Source organism: Colletotrichum lupini, chromosome 6, assembly GCF_023278565.1.
Source record: "Colletotrichum lupini chromosome 6, complete sequence".
NCBI classification, from domain to species: Eukaryota; Fungi; Ascomycota; class Sordariomycetes; order Glomerellales; family Glomerellaceae; genus Colletotrichum; species Colletotrichum lupini.
The window spans coordinates 1,351,160-1,366,722 of NC_064679.1; the positions used below are offsets into that span (position 1 = coordinate 1,351,160).

Sequence of the window (15,563 nt, forward strand, 5' to 3'; positions counted from 1 at the left end):
TGCTCCTCTGTATCCTCCACTTCAATCTCCTCCATGCCACCTTAAAGGGCCTCCTCTTCGGTCTCCTCTTCGGTTTCTTCATCCCACACTTCACTCTGCTCATAATCGACACAAGTATCTTCGTCAATAAGACCGTGCTGCCTCAGCACCTCCTCAACCTTGGGCCTGTCAGACCAGTCATCAAACGCATCGCGAATCGCGAAAGCCCACTCTGGCGCGGTTTCCGGCCTCTCATGTAAGTCGCGGACACACATCTCCCACGCCTTGTATACTCGAACAACTCCTCCGATATCATCCTCTCCGCACGGGATCCACGCTCCCTTTTGCACCAGAAGACGGACAAAAGGGCCGATTGAGCCCAACACAAAGGTCAGCGGCTCCGATTCTCGCGGATGGCCCACCGTGATCTTCTTCATCAGGTAGACAAAGGGGGTGAGAGACGGGTCCGGATCGGTGTCTCGCATGCCGATCGGGTTCGCGCCCTGGGTCATCAGCCAGTTTAAGGTCGTCAGGGCCCGCCCCTGATAGTCCCAGTCCATCACACCAATCGTAACACAGAGAGCGAGCATGCCGAGAGAAGAGCCCGATAAACGGTCCTGCTCTTTGTCGGGAGGCATAGTCAAGGGAAAAGTTGCGCGCCATAAGCCGTTCCGCTCCGCAAAGCTCCATCTGATGAACTTCAAGAAGGGGCAATCCTGCTCCAAAGTCACTTTGTCTCCGAAATCCAATACGTCCATGAAAGGGCGAAGGATATCCATACAGTCGCGATCGACGCCACAAGAGACCTCGCAGACGAAGAGAAAGGTCGACTGAAGTTCTCCTACAAGCGGGGCATATTCCGGCCGATGCGTCCGTTGGGTCTCCCGGATGAAGTCCGCGACGACTTGAGCGAACGAGTCGAGAACCGAATTACATTCGGGCCCGGTTGTATCAATTATCGCTGGCAACAACAGCTTTAGCCGTGATTCTTTGGGGCCGTTGTCTGCAGAAGCGGTCCAAAGGCTGTCTCCCACCGTCATAAGCTGCTTGGCGGCCTCGATATGACCCTGAGCGATGGCAAATTCGAGTGCCCGCGTCATGAATGAGTTTCCATGTTGGAAAAATATCTCCACATCGGCCCCGAGGCTGAGCAAATGTGACACAACGTCTCTCTCCGTGTGTACATTGCGCTCTGAGGGACGATACTCGCAGGCGTATTGAATCGGCGTGGCGTCTCTGTTGTCAGGACTGTCTACCGAGAGGCCCCGGTTCTTGACGAGATCGGTCATCACCTCCAAGTTCCCAGCACGAGCCGCATCGTGCAGGGCGTTATGTGGCCTCGAACTTTGCATGGCATCTGCTAACCAGAACTTCGCCTTTCTGGCGGGTGGAAGGGATGGGCATGTTTCCGCGCCCGCTTCCGAATCCCAGAAAGGGGACTTTCTCATGGCGTACCTACCCTGCAACTGAGTTGTCAGAGATGCTCCGGCGGAAAGCAGGAGGCGAGCGACGGAGCTGTGTCGCTGGCACAGGGCCACATGTAAGGATGTGCGGGCAGGGCGACAGATGGGGTGGAAGGAACGGCCCCTTGCCCTCTTCCCGATTGGCATACAACTGCATAGGCTTCTCCCGGGGCCATCGACATCGACATTCTGATCTAGAAGCCACTTGACCATCTCATAGCGGCCTCCTGCGGCAGCCTGGTACAGCGGGGTGCCCCAGGTCGTCATCCTGTCCAGATTTCCGTCGCCCCTGGGACCCCCCCCATGGTAGTGGTGCCACGGGATACGCCTTGGCAATATCCGCGCCGAAGAGATGAGCGCGTTTGAGAGTATCGAGATTTCCAGTCTTCAAGGCGTAAGTGACGCAATCCGACGCGTCGTCCCGTATACTCTGGAGATACAGTTTGCGATTGAGTATGTCGTGGAATCTGTGGTTGACCCGTACCAGGCGTGCCCTATCGGACTGAGAGACGTAGCTGCTGACAAGCAGCCATAGCTCCGCTGGTAGCTCGTCAGTCGACATCATAAATCCTCTCAACGCGATGCGAATATGGATCTAGCGTCAAAGTCGATGGGGAGAGCTGCGATGAGACCGATGAGTACCCTATTTTTACCCATGTTCTGGGACCCTTCTCCTGCACGAAATTGCAAGTGGGGTGTGGGCAAAGCCACACACCGCCACAGTGCGGTCATGGACCGCGAGAACCGCTTTCCACTCGTATAGTCACAATGCAGGCATTCTGTAATAATTAGAGATTGATTGTCAGTTGGAGGGGCAAATCAGGTACTTATCGACATTTCTTTCTCATCTTGGCGAATGTACGTTTCTGGTGTGTATTGGTGACCGCGTTGGAGCTCGACGATCGACAGGGTGATCCACGGGCAATGATAGAGTAGCATCTGTTCGGATATGCCCCAAGAACTGGGGTAAGAAGGGCTTCCCTCCGTCACAGCCGGTGCCGATCCGGACGAGATCGGAGGCGTGTTCCGGGACGAGCTCTATCTTGTGCCTGGTATCCGGTTCGGTGATGATATCCAACAAATTTAGCCCACGTTGAGGCGCCGAAGCCTTCGTCTGTCATATTGGAAATGCATCGCAGCATGAGACTTGCTAAAACGATCAAGCTCACCGATCCAAGTCTCCTTTCCTGCACATGCCAAGTGCCCCGTATGAATTGAGGTGGAGTCTCACTCTCGGTGGCACGATTCCTTTCGGTGACGGATGTCCGTATTTGGCACCTAAGAAGAAATGTGAGATGGGCGGGAATTGCATCATGAGAGATCGTTGACATATGGGTTGTGAGAGGTTAATGATTCTTGATTTAATCTATGATGCATAAAGGCTTGGATAGCGAGTGGAGGGCCAAGTCCCCAGCAATACAGCCTGGCAGCATCAATCGCCGGCGATACTCCTCTCTCACAGGAAACCGAGGCTATCGGCGTCTCAAGGCCCCGCGGGACGTCTACCAAAGCTCACATGTAGGCTGTCTTTGGGGGCAGTTGAAAACGCTGCGGAAGTCCTTCGAGTTGTCCAAGGGCCCTTTGATACGAGCGAATCCTGGAGAGTGCACGTCGGCCCCAAGCAGGTAGACATCGTACACCTTCGAAGACGACACGTCGCACCAGTTTTGTGCCCATTTCAAGAAGAAAATCTGGTCATGCGAGAAACTCTGCAGGCCAGGCAAGTCGAAATCTTGAGACTTCTTGTCTGACTGTAGTTTCTTCCACGCCGCATAGCTTGTCGCCACACCTCCGGCATCTGCTATGTTTTCACCGAGCGTGAAGTTACCTCGAACGGGAACATTCGTACCATTAGGCGCAATGACCGTGAATTGCTGATACTGGTTGGCGAAGCATTTGGTACGATTACTGAACGCCTTGAGGCTCTGCTCATCCCACCAGTTTGTGAGAGACCCGTTGGCAGCGTAATTGTGCCCGCTGTTGTCGAAGCCATGGGTGAGCTCATGACCAAGAACGGTGCCAAGTGCGCCATAGTTAACATATGAGGGATAAGCAACATTATAGAGGGGTTTTTGCTGGATACCAGCATTGATGACAATATCGTTGAAGGTTGTAGAGTAGTAAGCATTTGTTGTTGATGGGGTTTGCAGCCAAATGTTCTTATCAGCAGGCTTGCCAAGCAGAGCCCACAGCGACTTGCTAGAGAAAGTGGCAAACGCAAGGGCATTGTCGAAGTAGGAGTCGGTAACCTTGAGCCCATTGTAATAATCTGCAAGCTTGCGTGGGTTTGTGGTGTCCGGAGACACGTCTGGATAACCAATCTTTTTCGAAATGGCATTGACCTTCACTTCGGCCTCTTTCTTGACTTCGGATGTTAACCAGTCCTTTTCGCCGAGGCGCGAGATAAAGGCCTGCTGGATCGTGCCCATCATGTTGATAGCCAGATCACGAGCTTCGTTCGAGTATGCCTTATCGAGGTAGAATCGGCTCAGAATCCAGCCGAGCCCGGCAGGTAAGCCACTCCATGGGACACCCTCATCCACATGACCGACGCATTGCTGCCATCTCGGTGGCTTGCCAACTAACTCCGGATCTGTAGCGCGAAGCTTTGATTTCAAGTCGTTCAATCTTTCCGTGACATCTGTCTCAACGAAGTTGGAGAAGGTGGATACTGTTTTCCAGATGAAAAATCCTTGGACCGTTTCGACAGAGGTGTTGGCGAGAAGCTGAGATAGGTTGCCAAAGTAGGCTGGGGAAAACACAAGTTGATCCGGCGTATAGTCCGCGGGAATCAAGTTGTTGATGACAAAATCATGACCAAGTTCTGGGGCCACGCTTGTGACCTCTTCCAACTTGAACTTCCTTGCTGGTGACTTTGGTGGCTATCAGTTCATCGGTCAGACTTAAAGGTCAGGGTATCACTCACAGTTGGGCTTGCTTTGCTGTCATCAGTGGCCTGCAAAGCGACCGCGTCTTTCTCAAACTTAGTGACGGCTAGAGCGAGTCTCTGAGCATTCATAACATCGAGTTTCGCCGGGTGTACTGCCTGAAGAAGTGCTGCCATAATGCGCTCATACTCCGCAACGGTATCATTATTTCTGGCTACAGAACCTGTGAGCAACGGCGTGCCTCCGGGGACGACGGATATGAGTGTCTTGTTCTGCTTAAAAATCAGTATGTATCCATAGTGGCGGGCTCCCAGGTCCCAGATCAACATACCGTATTCTGGTCATCAAAGTCAACAGTGACGGACTCGAAAGTAGAGATGCCGAGTTGACCAAAGAACAGTAGTGTCTTGCCCATATTTTTGGCATCATTCTTCGAGGTCTTGCGTTCCTTGTCCTCTGTAGTATTGGCCACAGGAAAAGCCTCCGCGACACGGTTGACGAGATTGATGAGAGGACCCAAGCCTGCAGCCTTGACGGCGGTGTCATTGAGGCAAGCATTGTATGTCTCCACGATCAGCTGAAAGTTGTCCCGATCCACGCCTATTTGCTCTTGAGACAGTGATGCCGTGATAAATCCAGCGTCTGGTCCACTGGGGTAGGTGCCTTCCACGATGTTCTTCAGCACTATCGAGACATCACTCCCGACAATACCCAGCGATGAGGCCTTTCCTTGGCCAGCCCCAGGCGCATGGGTTGCTTTCCATCCAGAGCACGCATCTGCCAAGAAAGTGTATTAGCCAACCAGAGTCATGCAACGTGCAGAATCCGCAGCAGTGTCGAGTAGGAAAACAACGGAAAAAGATGTGAGACAAGGATCCGAAGCTTGGGCGCGGGGAAACTAGAGCTGGAGGCAATGCGAGTGGGGGAAACAAAAGGCAATTGGAGTCCTGCGACGCACATTTGTCAAAGTCTGTGCACGGATCGATGTCAGTATGGTTCGGCGCGAGACTCATGAGAATGTTTGAGGCGATCTCGAGACAGATCGGTGTGGTGCAAAGGCTGCTGCCATCCGCGGCCGCAGTGAAGGGGGCCATTCTATCGACTGTCGAGCAGTATTTCGAACGTCCTCACAGAGCTAGCATCACAAGTCAGCGACAAGACTCTTGGGCAGTTGAAGTACTTGATAGACAGACCTTGGGATGAAGAAGCGACCTGACTAGCCGGACAGAGAAGCTGAGACGCTCGATACTGGAACCAGAAGCGCCTTTCACCGACAAGCTGACACCCAAATTAAAGAGAGAGGAGAAAGCTAGCGAGGATCGGTTGGAGCCGGTTCATCCAGTGTGGGTTTGGGGATGGACTGATCCCTATATATAATGGCTTGCAAGGAGAGAAGAATATACTTTTCCTGCAAACCCTTTTTGGTCTAGACGATGTCGGGCATCGAGAACCATAGAATACAGTATAAAGATGCCAAAAGCGGTGACTAGAGGGCGGCGGTGGTGTGGTGTCGTCGATGTCGCAGAAGAAGAAAGGCAGCGAGGCGTTGATCCAGTTTTCTTCACGCAGCCCGAGGGTAACCCCAATAGACCAAGTACCTGCCCTTTTCACCTGTCTCACGATCTTCACTGCCTCTGGTCAAGGCAGAGTCCAGCTACTTGGACCTTCCTAACCCATCCTTAGACGTGCCGGAACATCGCAGCCTGCAGGCGAGGCTGCCTTGTTTCCTGCCAAGACTGCCATTTGCCAAAGTCAAGCCAACCCCAGTTCGTTGACACATCGGAACTCTATGTGGTGACGAAGTCGACTCGGCGGATGTTCAGATGTGCATGCGGCGAAGGCAAGCATTGCGGAGAAAGGCAGCACAAAAGTGCCGCTCGCCAAGGATCGGGGACTTTCGCAGAGTAACCTCCGAGGTGACATTTCAGCCGCGGGATGCCAATCCTGACTCCCTGTCCCGTATCCCCCGCGTATCTTAGCTTAGCTTGCTCTCTCAAGTTGAGTGGCACGACGTCGATCATCTATGAGCGTTTTTGCACAAGTATCGCTCGCGGTTTGAGGCTGCCAAATGGACTGGCTCGACTGGTAGCTTGGCCTGCCTAGAACGGACAGCTGGAATATTGGGCTGATATGTGGCTGCGAGTGAGCTTCCGTCCTGACTACCCCAAGCTGTTTTCGTAATGCCATGCGAACGCACGTGTGTCCCAAAAGCCGACAAGTTGGTTAGCGCGGTGGTCAAAAGAACGACGCGATCTATTTCTGAAGCCAGCTGGTACTCTATCAACTGCAGTGAAGGCTAGCATAACCGCTGTTCACCCCCAATCACGGAGTTCAAAAGATGAAAGTCGGCGAGCAGGCCACGCCAGGATCTCATACCGCGAATCGCAGGAAGAATACCACTTGGCAATCATGTTGGCAGCGCCAAGAGCCTTCGCATGACTGTTAAGCAACGGCCAACTCTCGGCAAGCCTGCATTTTGACTTCCTCAGAATAGCCTTTTAGCATGAACCTAGCGTCGAAGGCTAGAACTTGCGCGAAGGGTGCTTCACAGGGGCTCTGGAATGTGCAGCGATTCGTTGGGTCGCTAGGTATTCTCTTCCAGGATCCAGTGGGACGAACGAAAACCTTCGACGAAGACCGTTTTCGAAAACGAATGCGGCATGAATATTTGCAGCTTGCCACGCCGTCAAGAGCACACAAGGCCAGACGATGGCGTTCCTTGGTGGCAGAGCCTCAAAGTAACCTAGTATTACCGTTCCTGGCGTGGAAGCACAATGATACCTAGATCCTTCATCCGGGCAGATGGGTCGATACTTGGTATGAGAAGCTCTGCACTAAATGCGGCTGGAGGCATTCAGCCACTGCTGCCAGTCCAAGATTTTGGCGCTGCTGCTCATACGATATTGGCACTTGTCATATCCCACGATCTATAGTTCTGTAGATCGTGGGACAGACGCGGTTGGATGGAATCTGACAAGCCATAGGTATCACAAAACTCTTGGAGGTAAGGCAAAGTAGGTGAAATCTGAGAAGACGCAGTGGAAGATGTCGAAGGAGGGGCAGCTGGGCACGTGCTTGCTACCTTAGGGTGGCCTATGCGCACCTTACCTCAGCAAAACAGCACAGACCACATCCAAAAAGACAAGTGGGGAGACCCCCGGAGGCAATGCCCCGCAAGCTGATCAAGCCACGTTCACCCTTTGGTTTCATGCGCCACAATGACGTTGATGTCAGTCGGGCCTGGTTCCTCAGGGAGGCGATATCTCAAGCGCAATCTTTCTCTCGATCACCTCAAGCCTGCAGCCCTCTCCTTCTCCGTTACTGTGAGGTTTTTTATCGCTACTATACCATCTAGAACCAGCCTCTTGTACCTCTAGTCCTACCGATCACCAAGATGGCGAACACTGGTGCCCCTCCAAACTACTGTAAGCTTCCCTCCAATACCCCACTATAGCTACCAAGCTGCGACTAACATTGCGCCTAAAGACAAGATCCTTGAGATCTCGGAGGCGGCTACGACCCAGCAAGTTCGCGATGCATACAAGAAGTTAGTGATCAAGATACTGAGTCCAAGTTTCCTCAAACTGATCTTTACTTTCCAGAGCCGCCTTGAAGACACACCCAGACAGGGTCCCCGCCGACTCACCCGAGCGAGCAACGCGCACCCGCAAGTTCCAGCTCGTCAACGACGCATACTACACCTTGTCCGACACGCAAAGACGCCGAGAATACGACGCCCAGCGAAAGATCTTTGGCGCATCCGCCGGTACAACATACGGCGACTTTTCCGACGACGACGACTCCGACCCAGAGGAAGTACCCCCGCAGGCCGGCCCCAACCCGCAAAATGCCTACTCGTGGGCATGGAACTTCTTCACAGGCGGGAAGCAGGGTCAACAGAACGAGGGCCAGCGCGCGCAGGCCGACAACGCACAGTTCGGCGATGTATTCGAGGAGATGTTGCGCGAGGAGGGCATGGCCGAGGAGGGTACCAACCGCCCGACGAGCTCGTTCTGGAGCATGGTAGGCGGTCTTAGTGGTGGCGCGCTGGGCTTCATCGTCGGAAACATGCCTGGCGCGCTGGCGGGTGCTGTCGCTGGAAACAGGCTTGGCTCTGTTCGAGATGCGAAGGGCAAGAGTGTCTATGCCGTTTTCCAGGTCAGTGCGAATCTGGAGATATCTACCGGGTAGATCCCGTCAGCCTCTCTATCCAGATTGTCTTGCAAGGGGGATTTGTACTAACATGATGCAGGACCTCCCTCAGGCAGATCGCGCGAGGCTGCTTACCCAGTTGGCTGCCAAGGTGTTCAGCCATACTGTAGGAGCTTAGGGGATTTTGGGATTTCAGATAGGTTCAGGATGATATCACATGGGCAGCTCGGAGTTTTGGGTTCGGTCAAGATCGGTATGAATAGGTAGCTTCACCAAGCCAACTTGGCACTTTGGCATCAATACACTAGATAGCTTTTATCCCTTCAAAAGTGTTGCCTGTCGTTATAAGTGTGACGCGTTTGTATAACATAGCTCGACGAACCTTTCCTCCATTTGAATCAACATGATCTACGATCGGAGGGACACTACTGTAATAGACACTTTGGCAATTATTGATTAGCATCTCACTAATTCCACCGTCAGTCACAACTCCACCGGTCTACACGAGCCATTGCCTACGCAGTAGATGGTGTCCGCGGCTCCGCAGCTGTGGATGTGCGTAGCGGGGTGAAGCGGGGTGATGATGCATTATAAGCAGATCCCCGCTCCCAAATCTCAACAATCAGTCACTAGTCAAGGTGCCAGAGTGGTTAATGGGCTGCCCTGCTATCATACCTTGATTCCAGATTAGGCAGTGGCTTCGGTCGCGCAGGTTCGAATCCTGTCCTTGACGCACCCAAACTTTTGCTGTTTGTATTTGTCTTTGCGTCGCTAGAGTTTATGTTGTGTTTTTTGATTGCTTTTGAGGATGTTTAGAGAAACAGCGAACACCAGGCAAATAACCTTCGATACCTACTGCACTGTCCCCCTAATGTCTGAGCGGCAGTGTCCCGGGGCCGGCCCGTCCCCTACCCCGCACACTCTGAAAGACCAACGTGTTACGGTCCGAAGATCACCTCAAGTCAGGTTTCGATGGTATGATGAAATGTCTTTGTTACTTATCTTCGGTTGCTAGTTGAAGTCCTAAATACTTCCCCTTCGCTGCATCTGGATGCGCTCCGGGATCTTCTTCTCATTCAGAAGAGAAACCATCATCTGCGGGAGCCCATCGCTGATAGACGCCACGGGTTTTGCACTCAAGAGATGCTGAGAGGGCTTTGTGTACTGCGCATCAATTTCAACGTCCCAAGTTTCCTGACTCGGCGCTTTGTGGCGATACTCCGGCGGTACCCCTACCTTCTGGGTGAAAATTGGTTTAGTACTTGGCTGTAATTGCTGACCCGAGCCAACGAGCTTGGCCATCATCAAGACCCAATTGAGGAGGGCAAGTGCTACAACTTCAGACACCTTGAACACGTGCTGAGCAGTGACTATGCCAAGTGACCGGATAGACTTGTCCAAGACGCTGTGATTGTCGCCCTCATTGACTAGCGTTTCGTCCCCCGTGGAGAATTCGCTTTCGTTCTCTACCGGCGACACTTCATGTTCAATCTCTACCGTGGCAGGTTGATGGAGATACTGCGTCAAAACATCAACACCAGAGTCATCCACCTCATCAGATTTGTCGGAAAGTATCTCTGTCGAAGAGGTCACCTCTTCGAACGTCGCTGGCATAGGCGGTGGCATCTCTACCGGGGTAGTATCGTGGTTCTCTTTTTGCATCGCCATGTTCAGCCCGTGTGCGATTCTGTCTAGTTGTTTCCTGCATACAGATATGGCAGAAGATAGGTCGATCTCAGTTGTCGTCGACTTATCCGTATCGCCAGATCTTGAACAGAAGCGCAGAAGCTTGTGTTTGCTTTGTCGCATCTTGCTCTTAAGTCGTCCCTCGACTTCAACGCACATGGTGATTGGCCGACCGCTGTGCTCAAACGCGAAGCCGGTATGAAAGATGTGCTTGCGGAACGTATTGTTGTCTATTTCGCTCTCGTTGAGCTCCCATTCGAGAGACCGGAACCCTTCTCCGTTCTTTGCCCGCTTTACCGTTCCCTTGAAGGTCCAGCTGTCGACAAGCTCTCTCGTCACGCTGTGACGAGTTCCCATCCCCCCTATCTCGAAGAAGCCTCCAGCCCCAAGCGTGGGCTCGAAAGCCTTCTCCTTGACCTCGGAAGTCACAATTTTTGGCCCTGTAAGAGATTGAGGTCCAAAGAACTCCGTCAATTGAACCGCATAATCGGATTCTAGCGACGTTCGCACGTGTCTTGGTGTTCTTCTCCTTCCGGCTTCGAGTACGGAAGCATCTTGCTCGCTTAGAGTGATGAGGACACTGGCATTGCTGAGAATGTGGCCCGGGGCATGGTTAATCGTCATGTCAATATAGACAATACCGGCAGGGTGCCTGTTGGGACCAAGCACACCCCATTGAGCCTTTCTCCAGTGGTATTTGCACTCGATTTCGACCTTGCCGACTGCTCCTGATCCCACGCAGAGATGTGATCCGCGGGCCAGCTCCTGGTTGAAGCGTTCGAAATCTTGTCGGCCGCAGCGACGGACTCGAAGCCCGGGGCGATATGATTGACGCGTCCTGGTTGCGTGATGTTCAATTGTCGCACCAGCCATGTTGAGAGTGTCCCTGAAGCTTTTTCATCACCAGGCACCTGACGCAAAACGTTGATGTTTCTGGGAAGTCAGGTAAGGCTCTGGCGGCGTGAATGGGACTGGCCGAGGAATAGAACCCCCCACTTTCAGGAGGCCTTCAGTATTGTGGCAACGCAAAGGCTGCAATTGACGCATATACCCGTGCTGTTGGCGCCTACCATCGGTTGGAGATAGTCTTCTTGTCCAGTGATTAATCGAGGGGTAGTGGGTTCCGGCACGTCAACGAGCTTTCATTGGTTTTTCAAGGGGGCTGGGTCATGGGCTGCAGGCTAGGTCATGCAAGTTTACGGCGTGGGTTGACACACAAGCTGACATTCTTTTTCTTGCCATTGAGTTGTTCTTATGAAAGAACATTGTTCGACTCGACTGCACTCATCGAAATCCAATTACCCACGACTCTTGTTTCGTGGCAAGTACGTTGTCTCTGAAAGACGAGTGTTCCGCCATGTTCATAAGTAGCAGGACCCGAATCTACCCAAATAATGGCTTCTTCCAAGTCTCGGTCTGGCAGGAACTCGCAGACATTCCTAAGCGGAGCTACACTTTACGACCTCGAGCAAGAGAAGCTGTATCAGCTATCCGGAGAGCCGTCATTGCTTCGAAAGCAACCGCAAGTGAAGGAAAGCCCTCGACAAGATCCCAAATCGCCTCCACCGCTATACCCCGCGGCCCACGATATCCACGACTCCTGGAAGCAACTTTCTCATTCCAAGCCATCACTTAACACCGCCGAGATCTCATATATCGACAGCCTGGCGAGACGGGATGATGCTGGCCAGCAAGCGCCGCTGAACCAAAAGAAAAGTGGGAAACGCATTACCCAAGGGCCGAAGGGTAACGTTGCTTTCGTCGAAGACGTTGAATACGAAGGCGAGTCCAGCTCGCCATCGATAGAATCCTTGTACTCATCCGATAGTATTCATCCGAGTGATTCAGCTTCCGGCCCAATCCTACCCACGATGACGCCGCAGCCTCAACCGCAAGTCAGCGGCTCTCTCCAAGCCACCAGACAGACCAAGGAGGCCATGCCTGACAACAGTGTCTGTCTTCAGATCAACCCCCAAAATCCTCAGGATGTCACAATTCTCACAGAGTTTGATGTGACTGATGATTTGGAGGAAGATCTAGAAGAATACTCAAGGCTTGTGAGAATGGGGCGTTTTCGAGCTGCTGGAAGACATTTCGACAATCGATTGGTGCATTTCATCGATAACCTCTACGTTGTAGATCATTACTGCTCGGCTCTATTGGCGATGTCGGACTTTCAAGCATTGTCTCGAATTGCGAAAGAATTTGCAATGGAACTTCGTCCGGGAATTTACCGCACAAATACCCTGACGCGGTTTAATCAAGCTGAAGTCCTCAGTGGGCTCGAGATTCTCTCCAAGGAAGCGAAAAACAAATATTCGTCATATATAGCCGAATACTTGGAAACTCTTGCTGAAATACGGAATCACTGGCCGGAGCTAGACTCCACAGAAGTAAGTATATCCCGAATCATCTGTCCATTCAGACATGAAATCAGAACTCAGACTGACTCGGATCAGCTCCAAGTGATGGTGGACAGCTTCTCCATCGAAGGCGGTATCAATCACTTCCGGCCTCGCACGTGTGCCCTGGTCTATCGACATCTAAGGGCTGAAGGAAGGATTTGGGATTTCAAAGATCTGCTCGACAGACTCTCGCAGATGGAGTCAACTTCTATTTGCACAACACTGCAATCCTTACTCCAGGAGTACGGGGACGACAGCGAAAATCATTTGCCGAAATTGCTCGAAAGGATCGAAGAGGACTGGGGTAGTGCGGCAGACGAGGTCTCGTCGTTTGCTCTGCTGGAAATTTTCACGACACTTACTCTGGCCTCTATGAGCCGGCAGACGAGCATCCCCGTGGTCAAAATAATCTTTCGAATTGCCCAAGGTCACGCCCGAGACATCCTTCGAGAGAACCCGATCAACTCAAAAACTCGACCGTATCTCCGTTGGATCGTGGCTAAGGTTTTGGTAGAGCAATACACCGATCCGAAAATAACTGGAATATTCGCTTTGGCATCCCATCTCAAACGACTGCCAGGGAAGAGCTGGCAACCTGAAGTGGCTCTGCCATTGAGCTGGATGGTGCTGTACGCGCCATATGGGGACGAAGACCCGAAATGGCACCCCGATCCATCTACCACCGCTGGGCACGACAATGCTCTACGAACGGTCCTTGGAGTTGCGGAACAGCTAGGAGATACACCTCTGCAGGCAACTTGTCTTCAGCTCTTGATCTACCAATGTCCTCAGCCACGGCTACTATTAGACAAGTTAGGTGACTTATGGCGCTCGAAGGGAGCATATCTGGGCTACATTCAAACTCGGATGTACTGTTTTATCCCGGAAAGTCTCTCAACACCTGAGACTAGAGAGAGCATTCGCCGGGACATCCTCCTTGCTGGTGAGGTATCTTCGGGAGGGCCAGTGTCACACGCGCGATCCATGATTCTGAGAGCCCTCTCTCCAGGCGACCCGAGCCACCTAGAAAAGAACTTGTATCTGGGAAGAGCGTGGGAAGCCATAAGTATCCCCGGCTATCCGGATACAGGGACACAGGAAAATAATGGAAGACCCAACGAAGGTGATGTTACAAGAAACGTGCTCGCTGGTCCACCCACACTCTCACATCCCTGGGCAGAGCCGTCAGATGTCGCTCATCCAATACAGAACCAAAGCCCAACTGGAAAGGCTCAGGGGAATCAGAAAAGCGAACACAATCACGAAAGATTAGGGAGCAGTGTTCCACTGTCCAGACAAGACCAAAACCGCGCTAAAGCAGAGCATACAACAATCAGAGGCAGCAGTGAAACGCTGTATGGCATCTCAAGCCCCCAACCAGTCAAGTTTCCACGGCCTAGGTTGCAGAAGATGCATGCCAGTGAAGGAAGATCGAACTTCCCCGCAAGATCCATACCGCCTCTTGTTCCGGCAACTAACTTTCCTGCTCATTCTCACAAGGGCAAGGGGATCGCGAGAAATGTGGGTGGTGATGAATCTCAGCCTGGACGCGGAAAGGCAGAAAGCGATGAAGAGAGCAAACAAGCGAAACCTCGAAATGAAGCGCCAGAAAGGTCGGACGCCGACAAGGAGAGAGATCGCGAGCGACAAAAACTGAGTGATCGGCTCAGTTCCGTAAGAATCGGAGATTGACGGGAACCGCGATAATGATAATTAATGGACGGCTACTTGGTACGAAATCCGCTCCTAAGCAGTGAAATGGTCGAGCATTTCAGGCAGGATCAGAAGCGTGAGATCATACGACAATTTGTGAACCATGACAAGATCGACCTAGACTAGTTGCTTGAAAGCAAGAAGGTACCAACTTTCTGCCAATCATATCAAGTAACTACCTTAATCATGTCAAGTCTCAAAAATCCCCGAATCAGCTGTGCTTCTGTGATAAATCTTACCCCTGTGTTCCAATATCTCATTTGGCTGCGTCAGCTCGATGGCATCATTCCTTGAAAACAATTCCTTCCTTTGACCAAGAATATCTCGCAGCCAGAAGAGCTCGTACATGAGGATGAACCTGCTGACCATCGCCGATGCCATGTAGCGAGCCATGATCTTCAGGCTATCCGTTGCGGAGATGAAAACAAGACTGGAGAACAGCATACTTCCGTAAATCAGATGACATGTACCTAGCAGAGACGTGAAATACGACAAGGCCATTGAACAATATGTTTCATCCTCATCAATGAATGCTTTAGTCCAATCCTTCTCATCTAGAGGTTTGAATTGTCGCGAAAGTACTTCCCCGATGTACCCACGTCGAGTACCCTCGGTGATCCGTGTTCGAGCCCACAAGCTAGCAGCTGCGGAGACGTGAGAACTGATACCGATGATACTCCAAAGGAACTCCAAATAAGTCAGCTGGGGGGCGAGCATACTGACAACCATCACGCCCAGCTGATTGCACAGTGTATACGTGTTGATGATGGCCGCAATCGCAGCAAGGAATTCGATAGCGAGAGTAACCGTCCTAAGCGGTACGGATGATCTTTCGGTGCGTAAACGGTAGTGCCGGGGCTTGACCAACTTCATCGGGTTCATGTACTCGAACGATCGAATGGGATGGATAGCAGGTGATCCAGCAGCCACAAGTAGGGCGATGAGTGGTCTCTGTCCGATGACGCAGAGCGTCGAAGTCTCTTCTACGCTGTTTCCAACTGTAGCGAGGATTGTTGGCATGAGACCAAGGACGACTGCGGCAGCCGCCATGTTGCTCATGATATACTCAGACGTGTTGCCCAGAATGCAGTTTGCTACGGGCTGAGCGAGCCTGTTCGTGTTGCCGCCTCCCGTAAACCAGTCGATGGTGGCATTTTCCCTCGGAATCGTCAAATATCTCTCATACTCGGCGGAGCAGTTGCCCTCCATGATAGCTTCGAAGGTAGGCCCGAACTCAGGGTACCAGCTTTTGAATTGGTCTTTGGCAACATACACTG

At 52.2% G+C, this 15,563-nt stretch overlaps 5 protein-coding genes and 1 non-coding gene across 6 annotated transcripts; 3 read left to right on the top strand and 3 right to left on the bottom strand.

The window, feature by feature from the left end:
• Positions 1–41: 41 nt before the first annotated feature.
• On the bottom strand, positions 42–5,424 carry CLUP02_11894 (peptidase family M13; the record flags this gene model as incomplete). Its single annotated transcript, XM_049290859.1, has 8 exons — positions 42–1,827; positions 2,158–2,221; positions 2,343–2,556; positions 2,674–2,720; positions 2,959–4,324; positions 4,369–4,602; positions 4,662–5,107; positions 5,289–5,424. 8 exons carry the CDS (start codon positions 5,422–5,424, stop codon positions 42–44), a joined length of 4,293 nt encoding a protein of 1,430 aa, XP_049148004.1.
• Positions 5,425–7,724: 2,300 nt separating this feature from the next.
• On the top strand, positions 7,725–8,749 carry CLUP02_11895 (DnaJ domain-containing protein; the record flags this gene model as incomplete). The annotated part of the gene is made up of 4 exons (XM_049290860.1): positions 7,725–7,755; positions 7,817–7,877; positions 7,933–8,492; positions 8,583–8,749. 4 exons carry the CDS (start codon positions 7,725–7,727, stop codon positions 8,747–8,749), a joined length of 819 nt encoding a protein of 272 aa, XP_049148005.1.
• Positions 8,750–9,114: 365 nt separating this feature from the next.
• On the top strand, positions 9,115–9,215 carry CLUP02_tRNA206. Its single transcript has one exon. It is a non-coding gene; the product is annotated as a tRNA-Ser (tRNA).
• Positions 9,216–9,505: 290 nt separating this feature from the next.
• Positions 9,506–11,041, bottom strand: CLUP02_11896 (uncharacterized protein; the record flags this gene model as incomplete). The annotated part of the gene is made up of 1 exon (XM_049290861.1): positions 9,506–11,041. One exon carries the CDS (start codon positions 11,039–11,041, stop codon positions 9,506–9,508), a length of 1,536 nt encoding a protein of 511 aa, XP_049148006.1.
• Positions 11,042–11,562: 521 nt separating this feature from the next.
• Positions 11,563–14,412, top strand: CLUP02_11897 (uncharacterized protein; the record flags this gene model as incomplete). The annotated part of the gene is made up of 3 exons (XM_049290862.1): positions 11,563–12,561; positions 12,628–14,247; positions 14,353–14,412. The coding sequence occupies 3 exons, from the start codon at positions 11,563–11,565 to the stop codon at positions 14,410–14,412; spliced, it is 2,679 nt and encodes an 892-aa protein (XP_049148007.1).
• A 63-nt stretch (positions 14,413–14,475) lies between these two features.
• On the bottom strand, positions 14,476–15,495 carry CLUP02_11898 (uncharacterized protein; the record flags this gene model as incomplete). Its single annotated transcript, XM_049290863.1, has 1 exon — positions 14,476–15,495. One exon carries the CDS (start codon positions 15,493–15,495, stop codon positions 14,476–14,478), a length of 1,020 nt encoding a protein of 339 aa, XP_049148008.1.
• Positions 15,496–15,563: the final 68 nt, after the last annotated feature.